The 18,144-nt window shown below is 39.6% G+C and overlaps 1 protein-coding gene across 1 annotated transcript in view; it reads left to right on the top strand.

The window, feature by feature from the left end:
- The window catches only part of zranb3 (zinc finger, RAN-binding domain containing 3), a 208,979-nt gene that overhangs the window by 953 nt on the left and 189,882 nt on the right, over positions 1-18,144 (top strand). The window contains exons 2-5 of the mRNA XM_046055509.1: positions 164-355; positions 8,943-8,961; positions 9,231-9,409; positions 12,907-13,138. Coding sequence (XP_045911465.1) covers positions 210-355; positions 8,943-8,961; positions 9,231-9,409; positions 12,907-13,138 — 576 coding nt within the window. The 5' untranslated portion in view covers positions 164-209. The remainder of the gene's footprint in view (positions 1-163; positions 356-8,942; positions 8,962-9,230; positions 9,410-12,906; positions 13,139-18,144) is intronic.

Raw genomic sequence — 18,144 nt, forward strand, 5'->3', positions numbered from 1 at the left:
CACCTTAAATTCTGACTTTCTCTATTCTGTATTATCCGGCTTCCAATAATGGTAGTCCTGTCACTGCTAGTAGGCAGCTTCTCTCCATTATTATAAAATACACTTAGATGTATTTATGTATGTAGATCAATTTAATGGGTTTTTTTTCCCACCCTAAAATAAGAGCCGGCTGACTGAGCAAGGACCGAGAAACTGATGAGGACTTACTAATGGAAATGGATGATAATCGCCTACAGACCTCTGGCTGTGACACAAGATGGTCACAGCAACTGTCAGGCCTTCCTCACAAGCTCCTGCAGCGCCTGATGCCTTTCCAAAGGGAGGGAGTGGAGTTTGCTTTATCTAAGAATGGACGGTAAGCAGTGCTGCTGCTCGGTCAGTTACATCAAAGGCTTTTTGTGTTCTGTGTTGAGAGACATCTTCGAAACAGCATTCCAACATACACTATTTAAAGTCTTCTGCAGTGGGTAAATATTGATTTACTGCTATGAAGATGCTTTCGACTCAAATCTATTGTCTTAGCATTTCATAGAAGGATGGAAGTAGCTTCTTGTTTCTTAGAATCTTCACACATTGGTCACCACCAATTACAGTTAGAGGCAAGGTGTTTAGGAAATGTAAACTTAAACTTTAGCTGAACGCCAGCCACTTTGTTCACAAGACAAAATAACAGGATAATGGTATGCTAAAATGAAAATGCTAGAATGTAGCTTTAAATGTGTAAGATGTGACGACCCATAAAGTCAGTAAACTGACACACTTATGTCACTTACACAGTGATCTACCGAAAGTTGGCTAACATTAGCTAAAGTTATCCACCACAAGCCACTGGTCATACCAGACCAAGTTAGGGTGTAGCAGCCAAACTCCTGAGTGTGTTGAATTAAGCAGTGGTATGTTTTATTGTGTATAAGTTCAACATATTGTTTGTAAGAGGAAGAATATGTTGTTTCTTCTTTCAAAAGTTGCATAGTGTCACTTTAAAGATATCTTGTGGTGTTTCAGACCACTTTTAGCCAAATGGAGCAATGTTTTTAAGAGTGGACCCCTGTTTTACATACCAGGACGCGCATGTATGCATGCATTTTGGGTGCTGTGACATAGAGTCCTGCTGATGGTTGGTAGTCGCAGCATGCCAAGAAATGTAGCAATGCACCAACAAAGGCAAATAAGACTGCTAACAAACAAACATGGATGTAAACAATGTAGGTTTCAAAATCTTCCAACATTCGCCTCTACAATTGTTCACAATGCGTTTTGGTGAGAAACAATGAGTGTAAACATAACTTATCACAGGGTACCTTTTTAGCTATCCATAAATCCTGCAAGGCATCATTAATCAGCAACTCAAAATGCACATATTTACTAACCCATGCAGTCTGTGATTCTGTGCTAAATAATATAAAAGTTCTGTTGTCACTGATATGTATAATTTTTCCTGATGAAGATGTTCAACTTGTTTCCAGACTTGACAGCAAAACCTAATTTGCGCAGATGAGCAGATCTGCTGTACAACACATTTCCCTCTCTGTTGCTACATCAGTGAGTCCAATAGGATGGCATGCCTATGTAGATAATTTGCCTAATGGAGCTTTAAAATAGGCAGTCCCAAACCTCAAATTTCCAGCCAAGCTGCAATATGTTATGATGGCTCAAGAAGCAAGTAAAAAGTCTAGAGTGTTTGTGAATATACGAGGTCAGCAAGAGTCCAGGGTGTATCTTTGAAAACAATTACCAGTCTGTGGGAAGTTTCTCAGTTGCCCTCAAGTCTATCCGTGTTTGGCTGTGTTGAGCATTAGCAGCAGGAACGGGCCAGGACTTCCCTCCTCCCTGACCAGTCAATGCACACTGGGGTTCTCGGGAAGGTCAGCACAGGGGGAGCCAATCTGAGCGCCACAGCTGTGATGCGGAGCGGCCATATTGATTCAGGGATACTGGAAGGCACTGCTTTGTTACACGGGTGGGTCAGTAGTCAATTGGCTCTCGCTGCACGGTGTGGACAGTTACCTCAGTCAATTGGCATCAGTGTGACAGTAAGAGCAGCGCGGGCAGTTCTTCTCTCCGGAGACGAGCAGAAGTGGCATTCGTGAATGAGCTGATTGTCATACATGTCGATTTGAAGCTGTGTCTTCCATAGAAACCTGGTTTGTTTTTTTCTCTTCCTGAAGAATGTCATTAAGCCCTGCCTTTAATAAGCGGGTCAAGTCTTCACTCCAAGCAAGGCTTTGAACCCGGCCTTGTAGAATGTCTCAATAGATTTTAGAGGCAAGCCCAACATTCAGATAAAAATAGCAGAAGAATTGGTGGCTTCGAACGCTTTCTGTTTTAAACTGAATGTGACATTATAGTTAATGGCTAAAAAGGTTCTTGTCAGTTTATGATAACAGTGGCAGACTTACCACTGGAAATTTGTAGTATTTTTTTTAAACAATAGATCTTTGATAGACAACCATCGATTTTTATCTGCTGAAACTGTCGCTGTCAGATTTGTTTAACTATGCTAGCTAGCTCATTTAGCTAATGATGCATAAACTCTAAAAGCAACTAGGACCAGCTTCCACATAGTGTAACAGGATGTGTTCTTTGTTCTTAAAAGTAACGCTCAGTTACTACACGGTAAATAGCTAGTTAGCCAGACATGCTAACATGTTACTAACATAGTAGTGTCATGCATTAGCATTAAAATATGAGGCCATTTTAAACAACCATCTTCTCCACTTCTTTCATCCACAAGTGTGTGCATTCACACACGGACAGTAGAGATGATTACAAGCTAAAAATGATACTTTTATTGACCATAATCTCGATGCCTCTGTGAATTTGAGGCACCCTGCTGTTCTTTAATTGTTCATTCAATATCCTTGAAAAGGGCCTCGAATTAAAGCAGCAGTTTCTTTATTTTTTTTTTTTTAACTGATACTCAACAGAGACTCATTGCAGAAGAGACAGAAATAACAATATTTCTAAGTACAAGAGCCTGAATAGACCAGAATGCACTGCAGCTGCAGACTTATATATAACATTTCTGAGAAATGTAGGATATCACTACCTGAAGTGGAACCAGACGAGGTGGGCTGTCAGACAAAAAAATAAATGGCAGCCCTTCATTATAAAATAGCTCCTGAAATGCAATGAACATCACAGATTGATGTTGGCTATCTATCAGTGTGGGAGGATCCGTGGGCGGAATTTTCCTTTAAATCTCATAGTCGTCTTTTCACATCCAGAGCATCAAGAGCGCCGAACCAAAACATCAAATGTTGTTGCAATTCAAATACTTATGGAGCCTGCTGTGTCGGTCTGTGTAGGAGGGTGAGTGAATTTTATGGAGTTACATGAAGGATAATGTGGGAAAGTTGTGGTGATGTTTGACAATAAAAACCCTTGAGATGTGGTTGATTGTATTGTTTGGAAAGCAGATATTTGTGTGCTGATATCTGTATATGATCAGCTATTCTAAAGCAGACATTTACCCAGGGTACATCTGTAAAATGCAGAACTCTGAGTGGGCCTACCCAGATATTGGGAAAAAAACATCAATTTGTACCTCCATTAAGACCTCTGTATGTCTACCCTGCTCTGATTTGTCCAAAATATTATTGTAAGTGACTGCCTGTGCTTTTATCGAATAAGGCCTGTGCTGCTGATGCAAGAGAAGATCAATAAGCAGACTGTGTTGTCTCTCCTTGTGATGGTCAAATTACTGAGAGAAGTCCTTTCCAGAGATGGAGTGTCTGCACTCATACAAGTTGATGTACTGTTTATGCCAAATGTTTACTGGCCCATATTGTTCATAAAATAGAGACTCTCCATGGAGTGGATACATAAAATAATTAGGGCTATTCAGCTACATACTAGGGGTTACAGTACTGGGAGTTTAATTTAACGTATTTCCCTGTTGAAAGTCCATTCATGTAAGGTAAATTAAGCTTGGTGGACATCACTCAGTTAGCTCAATATTAAAGCCCCTGCAAATGTGGTTTAAAATCTTGAGGATTTCTCTAAAACCTTAAATACTCATGATTGAATAAGCAACAATCAAACTTGTGTATTTACTAAAAGTTTGACACTAAAAAACTCAGCTAATCGATCAATTTAAGGTTGCACTTCCATAAAGTTTGGGGACTTATTTAAAAAAAGAATGGCCACAATTGGGCAGCAGACATCAAGATATCCTGACTTTTAGTCTTTAGTATGGGTTAACGTCCAAAAACACTGAATGCCACATTTCCCACAATGCAACATGATTGTTTATTTTAAAAGACCCTCCTTGACACGAATGTGCCAATGTCTTTTAAACTGAATTCTCCTGGTTTGTAATGCAGGCTTTCTGTATAATAAATGTGTAATCAAGTCCAAGCTGATGACATCATTGACATCGTTAGGTAATAGTTGCCCATCTTTATTCTTGCTTCAGCAAAAAACACCCTGACCCCTAGTTTGACAGCAATAATGTTTATTGTCATGGGGCAGTGCATGGGTTGGCTGTGTACTAGGGATGAACGCTATGCAAAAAACAAAATTATAGTGCAATTATCATTACAAATATTGTTATTGCAATATGAGCCCTGATTTTAGTGGGAATTTTCACTGAAAAAATATAAAAATGATGATGATGTGATTTATGCTGGTGCCTGTGCCAAACAAGCATGTTCCCTTACGTCTGGAGACTATGATTTGTGGGCCGGGGCATCACAATAGCACCACAATGATTCATTTATAATGGTATGTTCTGACACATTTTACCTTAAACAAAAGATTGCAGCTCCTGCTATTTGGATATTGCACTTGGCCATATTGTGATTTTGATTAATTTGATTAATTGATCTATTATACAGCATGGAAAATGTAATTTTACTCACCATCAGTAATCCATAGCCTTAATAGCCGACCTTCCATTATTTAGAAAGTATCCATGCAGGATGGAAAGAAGAGGTTTTTACAGAAACAAAGTAAAGAGCCCAGACATGATAAATAAACTTTGTAGCCTGCTGGGTCAGTTTGTGTTTAAGAGAGAAGAATTATGCTGGTGGGAAACACTTTTAACAAGTATTGTAAATTAATTTATCATTTTAAGAATCTTTAGACTAAATGTATCATTAGAGCCAAAAAATAATGCATCTTTGAGTACATCTTACTGTAATAGGTACAGGAGGGCGAGGATTATGATTAAACATAGCACAAGAAAGTATCAAGGATCATCTAAAGAAATAGAAGAGAATAGTCACATAACACAACATATTCATGTGTCCTCTGTGAGTACCCTGACAGGTTTAATCAAGACCAACTGTACACATAGGATATATCTTTAAACACTTAAGGCAAGACTATGTCACTTTTAAAAGAAGAAATTAAATAATAAGCAATAATACACATCATTGAATAAATAAACGTAAATACATTTACGTTTTCTTCTTGCTTACTAAATAACATATTAATTTTGCTAAAACATAGTGTGGCAGGAGCACAAATAAAGCAAGATTTTGATTAAGTCAGCAAACTGTCTCAATAATGTCTGTTGCACAACAATATTTAGCTGACGTTTGCTAACATTAGCCACAATATGCTATTGGTCAGCTCAGACCAAGGAAGACTGCAGATGCAAAACACCTGAGTGTACTGAAATGAGCATTGGTGTGTTATGTCGCTTAGGAATTCACCTTGTCATTTGTACGAGGAACATTGGGTTATTTCTTCCCCCAAAAGTTAAATAGGCTCACTGCACCGCACCTGAAAGTCATGTGCTGGAAACAACTGGCAATTATTTGCTGTTGCCTTCAGACTCAGCTGTGGCATAACTGCATATTTAAAAAGTCATGTTTTGTTGTTGTGATTATTTATGTTTGGATATGGTTAAAAACAAAATATAAAAATGTGAAACATTATTGAAAATAGACAGTAAAAAAGTGAAAATAAACCACTGGTGGAACCACTGGTCTACGTTTTGGAAAGGGGTAGATTAAACAAAACAACGCTCAACAAAATCAAAAGGGGAGGCTGGGTGTGTGTAACTATTGTTCAAATCTGCAAGTATTAAAATATTTTTGTTGTTGTTTTTCTATTTTAAGCACCACTGAAAAATAGAATTAAAAGATCTCTCTGATAGATTTGGTTTACAGAAGCGTGTGCTTAATTAATGGGGGGAAAAACTTGTAAGTGAAACACTAGTGTGTGCATTGGCCCCTATAGCTAGGGCTTAAACTTTAACTTTTAAAGTCATGCACACTATTGAAACCTCCTCCATCTCCTACAAGTAGAAAAAAGGCAAAACCTTTTCCACCAAAGGCTTCTTTTCAAGTTCATTCACAGTATGCAGCAAAACTGCACCCTGAACCCATAACTGTGTGTAAGATTGTTGTGGGTCCGAGCATGGCGTACTGGAGCACCCTTCGAGTCAGCCTTTTGTGCAGCATCCAACATCTGAGTGTGTTTTCCACTGACCACGGCGCACTACAGGTCCAGTCCTCAGAAGAGAACCTTTACAAGGCTGGAAGATTGGGGTTAGACAATGGGCCACACAACACATCACCGTGCAGAGGTCAAACCCATCAAATCATCGTAGCCGGCTCGGGAGGGAGGGGAGCACATTTCCTGACACTTTGGGGCTTGTGGGTTTCAGAGATAACATTAGAAAGATGGGGCGACGGAGACCGTGCCGTTGTCAGGCAACAGCACTGCAGCATCCTCGCAGTCTCAAACCGTCAAGACGACACTCAGGTTATTTAAAGGAGGATGATTAATGTGTTGAGAAATGGCAAGCACCTGCCCCAGCCGTACTCCCTCCCAAGTGTGTGGGTGTGTGTGTGGGTGGGTGCTTGCGCAAATGTGTGTGTGTGTGTGTGTGTGTGTGTGTGTGTGTGTATACACGTTTACGTTCACGTTATGTGTTTCTATTTGTGTGCGTGCTCTTATATATCAGGTAATTTTTGCTTTTTTGCATATCTTTTCTTTTGTCTGCATTTTTCACATACATACCGACCGGCCTCTGTGTGCGTGTGTGTGTGCGCATTGCGCTGACTGGGCCGGTGTGCTGGCAATTAGAAAAACCACCAGTGGCAAGGTGCACATTAATCATTTTCCTCAGCTGAAAGAGAGAAATGGGGTGGATATGGGGGGGAGGGAGGGAGGCGGAGAAAGAATAATGAGAGACACTGTCTGAGGTATTCAGAGCTGCTCTGTTGCACTGTTTGCTCTGACATGATGTTGGAAGCATTTATGAAAAAGCAAGGTCATGACAATAGGCCCAGATCCACTGGGCAGAGAGAACCAGAGGTTGATCTATCTGCACTGTTTCCGTGGGGATAACTTCAGCTAAGAAATGTGTCGCGCTTTCATTGTTCCTTTCATAATGTACAGTGTAAAGGGGGAACTACTTGTGTAGTTGCTAAAACATATATTAGAGGTGAGCTGTTACTTTGATCTGAGTTTAAGGTCCAATTTCTGGCTAATCTTACGCTCTTAAAAATGTGAATTGAATCAGGATTAACAAAGATAGATTTACACAAATAGTCTGTGAAGATATCCTCAGCCTTGTTAATCATTGTATAAAATCACATCAAAAAAGAGGTGAACCAGTCCTGAAAATTTAAAACCAGAGAGGAAAACATTGATTTTCAGTCTCGTGTTAAGTTACACTTTAATGATTCGCCTGTCAACACAACACACATGGGGGCTCACTGAACATAAACACAAAACCTCTGATCGATCATGTCCATTGACAATTCCACAAGTGTCCTTAACAATTTCGACCAAAAAATGAAAGGCTGCGTGCTCTTCTTCTGGAAGAACGGAGAGCGAGGAGGAAAACAATGAAAAATATGGAGCTGCAGATGGCTGTTAGATGTTGTTATTGGTTTGTTTTGGTGCAAAGTTCAGTTTTATCCGTATCAGTCAAGACTGTAGTAGCTACACCATGTAAAATACTACTCCAGTGATCTTAAAACAAGCTCACTGCATTTTATAACACATCTTTTGACAGCAGCCATTTGAGAAATCGGACTGTAAAACTGCCAACCAAAATTTCTGACATGCCGATTCTAAAATGACTCTGAGGCGACCAATTTGGGGTAAAACTGGGCTTAATCGGTACAGTGTGTGCCTGGCATTAAATAAAATCATCTGTGCCCATGAACAGTTTTTTCTTTTTTCATTTGATTTATTTATGGATCAACAAAAAATACCAATCAGAGCGATAACGAGTTAAATTGGCATACATGTGTTGAGTCTGAAAGCCAAAAGTACAGACTAAAGCAGAAAATAACACAACATCTACCTGATGAATTTGTTGTTTAAGTAAAACATCTATAACCAGACACCTTACTACATAAATAAGTTGATATTTAATGGAAGGCTGGCTACATTATTTACTTAATCAATTATCTGCCAATACAATTAAATATGCTTCACTCCTTCCTAATGGGCCTAAATGAGTATTTAGGTTAAATGTCACATTGTACATAATATTTATTATTCTTGGTTTTACATCATATTGTCAATTTTATATTTATGATTCTTGACCTCCAGTACTTGCTTTATCTTTATTTCTGTTTTCTACTTAGTGTTTTTATTGCTATACACCAAAATACCAAAGCAAATTCCTTTCATGTGTAAACCTACTTGGCAACAAAGCTGATTCTGATTCCGGGTTAAACCTCAATAACTCATACCGTGACTTTTGTTTGACAACTCTGTCTATGACGTACTGTGCATGAACAGACATAATTAAAAACAAAGCTGAATAAATGCCTCTCTAGTGAATGCTGCTGTGGTGCCCTTGAGCACAGCCCTCGTGCTGCAGAGGCTGTTCTCTTTATATGTAAGCTAAAACCTCTCGTCTTTTTATAGCAGCCAGGTTTTATTGCCTGCTGGTCAGCCTTACAAACCAATTTCCTCGTCTCAAAACTCATCTGATAAAGTTTTCTCTGTTTTCTTTTCTTTTACAGATGTATGATCGCTGATGAGGTAAGCACACACAACACTGGCTCAGGAAATCTATTTTCCCCCCCAAAAAAAATGTACCCGGGACCTCGCTGCATGCCTTCCAAATTAATTTGTCAGCCCTGTGCAGCTCTCCCACGTGCCTAATCAGTTTTGACACGAGAATCATTCTGAGACCTTATTACTCTTGGGCCTCACATCAGCTCGGCCGTCATATGCAATTTACCGCAGAGTCGATGCGCGATTGACTTGTTTTTCTCCCCCTTCGCCGTGTGTTGATTTGGTCGGTCCAGATGGGTCTTGGGAAGACAGTGCAGGCCATTGCGGTGGCGTACGCCTTCCGGCAAGAGTGGCCCCTCCTTGTGGTGGTGCCTTCGTCCCTGAAATATCCCTGGATCGAGGAGCTGGAGAGGTGGATCCCCGAGCTGCAGCCCGGAGACATCAACCTGGTGGAGAATAAGAGCCACACCATGTAGGTCATCCCCCCACTCCCCCTCCATCCCTCCAAAACACCTCAGCCAAGATATGATGTTATAATGTGACATCAGCTTCTTAGTTTCTTATATCACGGCAACTAAATCTAGGTTTTGACTTTTTCGACTTTTTCGACCGTTTTTTGGCCACGGGAGGGGGTAAACACAATAAACATTATTACCTTTTAAGTACATATGACGAACTTGTTAGCAAACAGTTGCTTGTTCACACATTCAACAGATATGGATCAACAGTAGCGTTCATTTGGAGTCGTGCTTCTGACTACCTGACAAAGTCCAATATTGCCTCTCCTTTTAGCTTTGGTTTTGGTCTCCACCAACTCCTGAGGGAAATATCTGGATCTTTAGGTGCAAAATGCTCTATGCACTATGTTCACCCAGCTAGTTTGCAAATGTTCATTATCAAAACATCTCATTTGAATATATTTTGACTCAAATAGACAATAAATATTTTATCAATTGTGGATTATACTCAGTCTAACCTTCAGAGAAATACTTTTGAGTACTACTCTATTATGGTATTTATGGTAAAAAATAACTAGCACATTTATTACTAATTTTGGTTAAACATCACATGGTCAGCAATCTAACCAATAATTAACGTATAGACACTTAAAGAAAAGGAAAACATCTTAATTTTAGGAGGAAAGGTTTAGTTATTTGATTCCTAACTGTTGGCGTTATTAATCATTTAACCATTTGGTCTGTATAATGTAAAATACCCATCACTAAGGTGATATCTTCAGCTTGTTAGCTTATTTTGTCCAAAACCCAAATATATATATATATAATTTATTATCATACATGACTGAGAACCAGCAAATATTTACATACGAAGAGCTGGAACTAGTGAATTTCTGCCGTTTTTGTTAAAAAATGAACTTGTTTGTTTTTAATTCATTCAAAATGTTCCATGTTACCTAGCAGATAGGGACACATTTCACACATTCAACAGTCTGTACAGAAGTGTAAGGTGAGAAGTGTATCTCAAGAGCTCATAAATACAGTATATTCTAGATATCTTTGTATAGGTTTATGTTCATCACATGTAGGATTATGTGAGTGAAAGGTCGCGGCCATTAAAACAAGCTGTATGACAATGTCTGAAGTCTCTTGTTACAACTCCATCTCTCCAGCCCTCTTCTTCTTCACATGCAAATGGAACTAATTTACCTAAAGTGATGTAATAAAAAAAACACACTTGGTCACATAGTGTGAAAGTGATGCAGTGTGATAGACAGAGAAGTCGTGGCTGAAAATTTAATCTCAGACTGTCCCTCTGTGTCAGGAGCCAGCATGGGCCGATGTTTGACAGCGCTGACAGACAAATCATGTCAAGGCAAGGCAACGTCTGCAATATTGAACAAGAGCAGAAATGTTTCAATGCAGAAAGTGGAAAACTGCTGTCGTCGTGGAGAAGTGTGCCTCATTTTTACAGCTGTTTAAATTGATCCGGGTTTGCAGTGTGTCTCTGCACTGTGGTCTACTGTCGCGAATAAGCCTTGAAAACAGCTACTTTTTATTATCATCTCAACTTTCCCCTAGTTCTCTTAGTTTTTATTTTTGAATGAAACAAACTTTCCATATCTGTGACTCGGAGGGGAAAAAAAACCCTCTCCACCTTACATCACAGATGAGGCGCAAAGAGGTTGTGAAAGCCTTCTGGGGAAAACGTGTCCTTGAACTGGATGTGTTAATGACTGAACTGGGAGGCAAGAAAAAAATTATGCAGCACCTCCTCTCAGTATTTTGGCTCACTGGTTCTTTTGTAGAACATGAATGGCACCTTAGGTTTATTTCAGCTTGCAAATGTGTGTGTGTGCGTGTGTGTGTGTGTGTGTGTGGCGAAGGCAAAGAATTAGAGCCTGCCAGATGCTGGAAATGTTTTTGATTTCTCAGAGATTCTTATTGAGTTTCAGGCAGCCGAATGTCAACGCTGTGTTTGTTTGTTTTTTCTCTGTGACTGTGCCTGTGTATCTGTGTGTTTGAGTCAGGGCTGCGCATAAAATTGCAATACAGCCCAGGAATGAATTTCTTAAGTGCTAGAGAAAAGGATATGTATGAAAAAAAAGCTGCTGCCCCATTTTATGCCTGGCTGTTCACACACCCTTTTTAAATAGTCTGGTTTACTTTACCTTGAGGGCTCCGTCGCCATGTCAATAAACACTACAACATTTGAACAGATGTTGAGTTTGTATTTAGTTTTAGCTGTTGACACACATTGGTCAATGTTAAAGGTGGCTACTATAACTACAGTAGCAGTTTAAAGGATAAGGCTGCTATTGTATATTTTTTGTATCTCATAGGCAACAAGAATTGATCCCGCTAACAAGTATTATCTGTGTGTACAAAACCTGAGATATCTTAAGCCAAGTTCACAATACAAGATTTTAAGCCAGATTTGCCGAGCTCGCCGACCGTCAACTGTGATTGAGCAATCGATCGACGCTCGGCAATCGTTATGTGTGAACTACTCAACGACGCATCAAAACGGCTCACCAACGCCAGACAGACATCTAAATATCTGGAGGAGTCGGCCGACTCAACATCCACATCCATCCAATGAGAGCAGGCAGCTACTTTTTCATTACAATACATTTTTTACTCACTCTCTCTCTGTAGCCCAGACAATCCCCGCTGCTCGCATGTGCTAATCCATTCTTTCACACCTATTCTTTGTCTTTAAAATTTCTATCTTTATAATAATAAACAACTCCTGTTTAACACGTGGTTTCGCGTCATTTACCGTGTCACTTTTCACACGTGTTTTCTTGCCAAAACGTCAGGAGACAACGTCGCTGTTAGCTCGTCTAGTGTGTGACCCCCTGTCACCGATCAGTCATGTAGTGTGAACACAACAACTTCAAGACTCCTGTCATAAGACAACAAGTCTTGTAGTCTGAGCAGCACATTGATCTGCCGGCGTTAAAAATCATGTAGTTTGCACTAGGCATTATTGGTCTGTGTCATAGAGCTCCATTCTTATCCATAACTATTAAAAACATCATCAGTGAGCCACACTGTTGCACTGGATTACATGACTGGATGGCACAGCAGTTTATTTTGAATCAATCCCACATACACCGTCCTGCCATAAATACTCTCTAGAACAAATGTATTAATCCGCATCTGAAAGTAGTCCCCAAAAACCTGTTTACTCCTGTTTAGTAATGTTTGCTGAAAACTACAGTGCCCAGCTGTTTTAGGTAAAAGTATGGACCCTTTTTTAATCAAAGTATATGTTTAGGACTATTTTTAAGGATGTGTGTGTGTTACTAGCCTTAAGCAGCCTTATGCTTAAATGTAGCATAAAACATGTTCAATAAACAATTGCACTTTTACACACTGAACAATAATTGAGAAAATATTATATTTGTGATTATATGCGGTATGACATTTTATTCCATGACCTGAAACATATGTCATATCGTACTGTGTTTCCTCTGTGTGTGTGTGTGTGTCCTCGTCCCTCCAGGGGTATCAGCAGCAGTAAAGTGACAGTGCTGGGTTATGGCCTGCTCACCACAGATGCACGCCCCCTGGTGGAGGCTCTGAGCAGGCAGCGGTTCGCTGTGGTCGTGGTGGACGAGTCACATTATCTCAAATCCAGGAACACGGCGAGGACTAAGATTCTGGCGCCTCTCATTCAGAGTGCCAAACGGGCCATCCTGCTCACCGGTACCCCGGCCCTGGGTCGGCCTGAAGAGGTAATAAAATCTGATGAAATGAAAATTGACTGATGCCTCATGGGAAATACCTTTTATGGGAAAGAATAGGAATTTAAGTGGAGTAAGCTGTTCTTGCAGATTCAAAACACTGCTTTTAAATTTTTTATGAAATTTAAACATTGGGCTGTAGAGGAAGGAACAATGTGGATAAATATAAGAAACCACATTCAACAGATTATGAAAATACATCCATATGCTTCAAAAGGGATTCTAAGCCCGCACTCATGACGAAAGATTAATAGGCCACAGAGCTAACTCCGGGGCTCAGCTCTGGCTTCTCACAAAGGTGTTTCACTCCACAAGTGCAGGTAGATCGCCATGGTAACATGCTCCAGAGCAGGTTACACTCAGATCCAGCATTCAAAAAGTCAATTAACTCTCTCCGGCATCACTTATCCTCGAGGATCCCGTGGACTTATTTCAATAACCTTTGTTGCAAAAGCTTCATTTACAAAGCCAGATATGAACAGACACTGCACTGCAATAAATGAGACAAGTAATAAAAAGAAGCGCACGGTGGGGAAACTATTGAATTTAGAGACAATAAGAACGGCTGTTCACAGGACAACAGTGTTTGGAGAGCGGCAGAGCCATTCCCCTCTCCATAATGATTTATTATATCATTTTCATATACGATATATTGAAGCAGTAGATTGCAGCCATATTCCATCACTGCAGCCATGGAAGATGAAGTGGACTTGGTGAATAGAAAATCTTTTTACAGTCTGAATGTGAAGACACAATACAGTATCAATAACAAGTACTTTATGTCTACTGTACCCTAATGATAGGGCACTGATACAGTTTGTGCTTAGGCAGTTACTGTCTTTACTTTCCCCTTAGTTATCTTTCCACCCTCTCAATGGCAGCATTACTTTTGGCTTTGACAATGTTTTTGTGTTGCTCATATGCTCATTATGATGCCTTAGGAAGTAATTACTTATTCGCATTATCGTCGAGATAACCTCAGCCTTATTTTCCCCATAATTATTCATAATCTACTCTGTAGCTTGTTTTAGTTAATGTTTAGTTTCTTTCTGAATCTGTCTGTGTTGCATATTGAAAATAATCCAACTTTATTTTTACAGTGTTACAGATGGCTTTACAAATATATGTAAGATGCATAAAATAATTGAAAGGACGATCCAAAGCAGAAACTGAACAGAAGCAAGACGACGATAGTTAAAGCCGCTAAAACTTTACCTTAGTTCACTCAAAATTAAATATAAACCATGTTAAAGTTTGGTATAAAGTAGGGTATTATTTATTAAGAACTTAGCTAGTCTGCCTCATCAGGACTGCGTGGTTGTGGCAAATGTAGCTAAAACCTGGCTGGTGCACAGAAGTACGTAAGGTCACCGTTTTCCAACTGAGGCATGCCCACCTCACACAGTTGATAATCACACAGAGAAAGAAAGCAGCACAGGCAGAAATCACTGCACCAACTCGTCATAAGATGGTGATTAAGAAAATGGGTTTTCAGGGCTTTAGTCTTGTCGCATGAAAAGATCAAAACCAACACCGTGTTACTCTCTGACTTCCCTACTGTGTTTGTGGCACTCATCGCCAACCTCATATGTTGCTACTAAATCATACAAATATATAGTTTCATTTAATAAAAAGACTAAAATCCTAAATCCTGATACAGGAGAACACTTACTGGGGACTGTTTTCAGCTGCGGATTAATATACATTTGGCAATATTTGCAGCAGCAGGAAGGTGTATGTGGGATTGAGTCAGAATAAAACTACCGTGTGTGTGTTCATGGTAATGACGGAACATCTCAACCATTGCAACAGTGTGTCTCACTGATGTGTAATAGTCTTTGGGTCTTTTCGTGAGATTTGTTGAAAAGTTAGAAAAATATAGAATATCACCGGGTTTACTCTAAAAACAAAATTTTAAAGGATACAAATCCTAAGTAGGCCACTTTTCCAAAGTAGTTTAATCGTAGGTCACATTGGTATAAATAGGGTCAGGACCTTAGCGATGAAATGTTAAAATCAATTGTTAAACAGACCGGGAGTCATAGCAAAGCTACATCTGGTGTGATGTGGTCAACTTTGTTACCGATTCAGTCCCTGTTGTGTAAAGGCACTTGCTGGGGGCAAAACGTGTTGGATAACAGTGAGCTGATAACCACGTAACTATTTATCCAGGATTGACATCATAGGTTTTGTGTTGATGACGTTAAAGTATCTTATGCGAGACAGGACTGGGAATCCACTTTCATCTATCTGCCACATTGCTATGAGGCAAACTTAATTATTGCCTAGACCCGATCATGATAATTAACTGATGAAACTCAGGCAGCTAGGCTAATTAATTCCAAAATGGAGTGAAGTTAGTGCTTGTAAGAAATCTCGAGAAGGTGTATCATCGAGAAAGTGTGTGTGTGTGTGTGTGTGTGTGTGTGTGAGATACATGCTATGCTGTCTTTGCCATTGCCTGCCTGCAGTGGTGAGGTTAGTTTTTAGATATCATCTCTCTCCCTCTCTCTGCTTCTAGAATCTGAAACTGAATATAACATTTTATCATCCACAGCATATACCTGATAAGCCCTGTCCCTGCCTCTGTGCCAGTCTCCTCACTGCCATCATTACTCACTGTGGCTCTGACATCGAGTTAGCACACAGCTCAGGGCATGCTGCACCGTTCATGATGTGCCCTCATTCCACCCACCTATTATATCAACAGTGTGAGGGGGGAAAATGCAAAGCTTCTGTTAAACAAGCGCTGAATTTAGAATAGCCATCTCACTGTGGCTGCGTATTCAGATGGCCTTGCTGATGATTACCTGTCATTACTTCAGAAATTGACGCAAATACTGAAAATTGACAGGGATGTGGTGTGTACACGTTGATGTTTGCGCACACACACACACACACACATTCTGGGAGCTTTGTTGCAACCTGTGATGCATCCACACTCTTTACCTACTTACTGAATGAAAAGGCTCTTTTCAAAATGCCATACGTTCACTGAAGACAGAAAGTAGAAGCTTGTAATTTTTCAGTATTTTGAATCTCAAGCCATGCAAAGGTCTTTTGATGCCTTGTAATTTTATTTAATCAATTTCGATTTCTCTGCCTAGTCTGATTGCACAGCGTTTTGACCTGGTTAATTGGCGCTGACACAAATTACCACGCAGTTGCACAACACAGGGCTTGTAAACTAGGTGAAGGACAACAGGACCTTGAATAAACTGCACACAGGATGCAGCGCATGACAGTAGACTAATCGTGAGCACAGGTAAGGTCTGTGTTTAAAGCCAAAAAAAGCTCTTGCTGCTTTGAGTTATTGCATGCAGCTTTCAAAAACTTAGGTGAGAAGTTGTAGCAACTAAAGTAGTATGTCAGTTTGGTGTAGAGGATTGGTACTATAATAACTTTTTAAAAGTAACACTTTTTACAGCATTTAGGGAAATCAAGTAGGCTTATTCAGGTTCATATTTTTTGTATATATATATATATATATATATATATATACACAGGTGCTGGTCATATAATTAGAATATCATCAAAAAGTTGATTTATTTCAGTATTTCCATTCAAAAAGTGAAACTTGGATATTATATTAATTCATTACACATAAACTGATATATTTCAAATGTTTATTTCATTTAATTGTGATGATAAAAACTGACAACTAATGAATATCCCAAATTCAGTATCTCTGAAAATTAGAATATTACTTAAGACCAATATAAAAAAAAGGATTTGTAGAAATGTTGGCCAACTGAAAAGTCTGACCATGAAAAGTATGAGCTTGTACAGCACTCAATACTTAGTTGGGGCTCCTTTGCCTGAATTACTGCAGCGTGGCACGAAGTCGATCAGTCTGTGGCACTGCTCAGGTGTTATGAGAGCCCAGGTTGACCTGATAGTGGCCTTCAGCTCTTCTGCATTGTTGGGTCTAGCGTATCGCATCTTCCTCAGTTACTCAGTCCTTGCTCAGCTGCCTGAGAGATCTTAAAATATGGTTGAATCAGAACTTTCTCTGTCTGAATGAAAGTAAGACTGAGGTTGTTGTGTTCAGTCGACCTGTGGATTTAAGTGCTTGTATAGATGTTCTTGGTACTGTAGGAACATATAGTCGTCCATTTACCAAGAATCTAGGTGTGATCTTTGACAGTGCTTTTAAGTTTGAAAAACAGATTAGTTCTGTAGTAAAAGCCAGTTTCTTTCAGCTGAGACTGTTGGCCAAAGTCAAGCCCTACCTACCACGCAAAGACTTTGAAAGAGTAATACATGCATTTATAACGTCTCGTCTCGACTACTGTAACTCTTTGTATGTTGGAGTGGATCAGTCATCTCTCCATCGGTTACAGTTAGTCCAGAATGCAGCAGCCCGACTTCTAACAGGAACTAAAAAGCGTTAGCACATTACCCTTGTTTTAGCCTCACTCCACTGGCTTCCTGTCCGCTTTAGGATTGATTTTAAGATTTTATTGCTTGTTTTTAAAATTTTAAATGGGGTTGGTACCTTCTTATTTATCAGAACTTTTACATGTACACACTCCGGTCAAAGCACTGAGGTCATCCAATCAGATGCTCCTTGATGTCCCCAGATCCAGGTTAAAAACTAAAGGTGACCAAGCCTTCTCAGTAGCTGCTCCTAATCTTTGGAATACTTTACCTGTTCCAATAAGAAATGCCCAAACTCCTGACACTTTCAAATCCTTGCTAAAGACCTATCTTTATTCATTGGCCTTCAAACAGAGTTGAGTAGTTTTATTTTATTTTTTACTTTTTCTACTGTTGTCATGTATATTTGTTGTCTATTGTGGAAAGCACTTTGGTCAACTAGTGCTGTTTTTAAATGTGCTTATATAAATAAACTTGAACTTGAACTTGAAAAAAAAGTGTTGCAGTATGAGAGTCTGTCCTGAAGAGATCCAATGAAGGTTGAGGTCAAGGGCAACTGAACTTAGTTGAAGAAAAACTAGAAGACGTTTCGTCCCTCATCCAAGAGACTTCTTCAG

Source organism: Micropterus dolomieu, linkage group LG01 (genome assembly GCF_021292245.1).
Source record: "Micropterus dolomieu isolate WLL.071019.BEF.003 ecotype Adirondacks linkage group LG01, ASM2129224v1, whole genome shotgun sequence".
Classification (NCBI taxonomy): Eukaryota; Metazoa; Chordata; class Actinopteri; order Centrarchiformes; family Centrarchidae; genus Micropterus; species Micropterus dolomieu.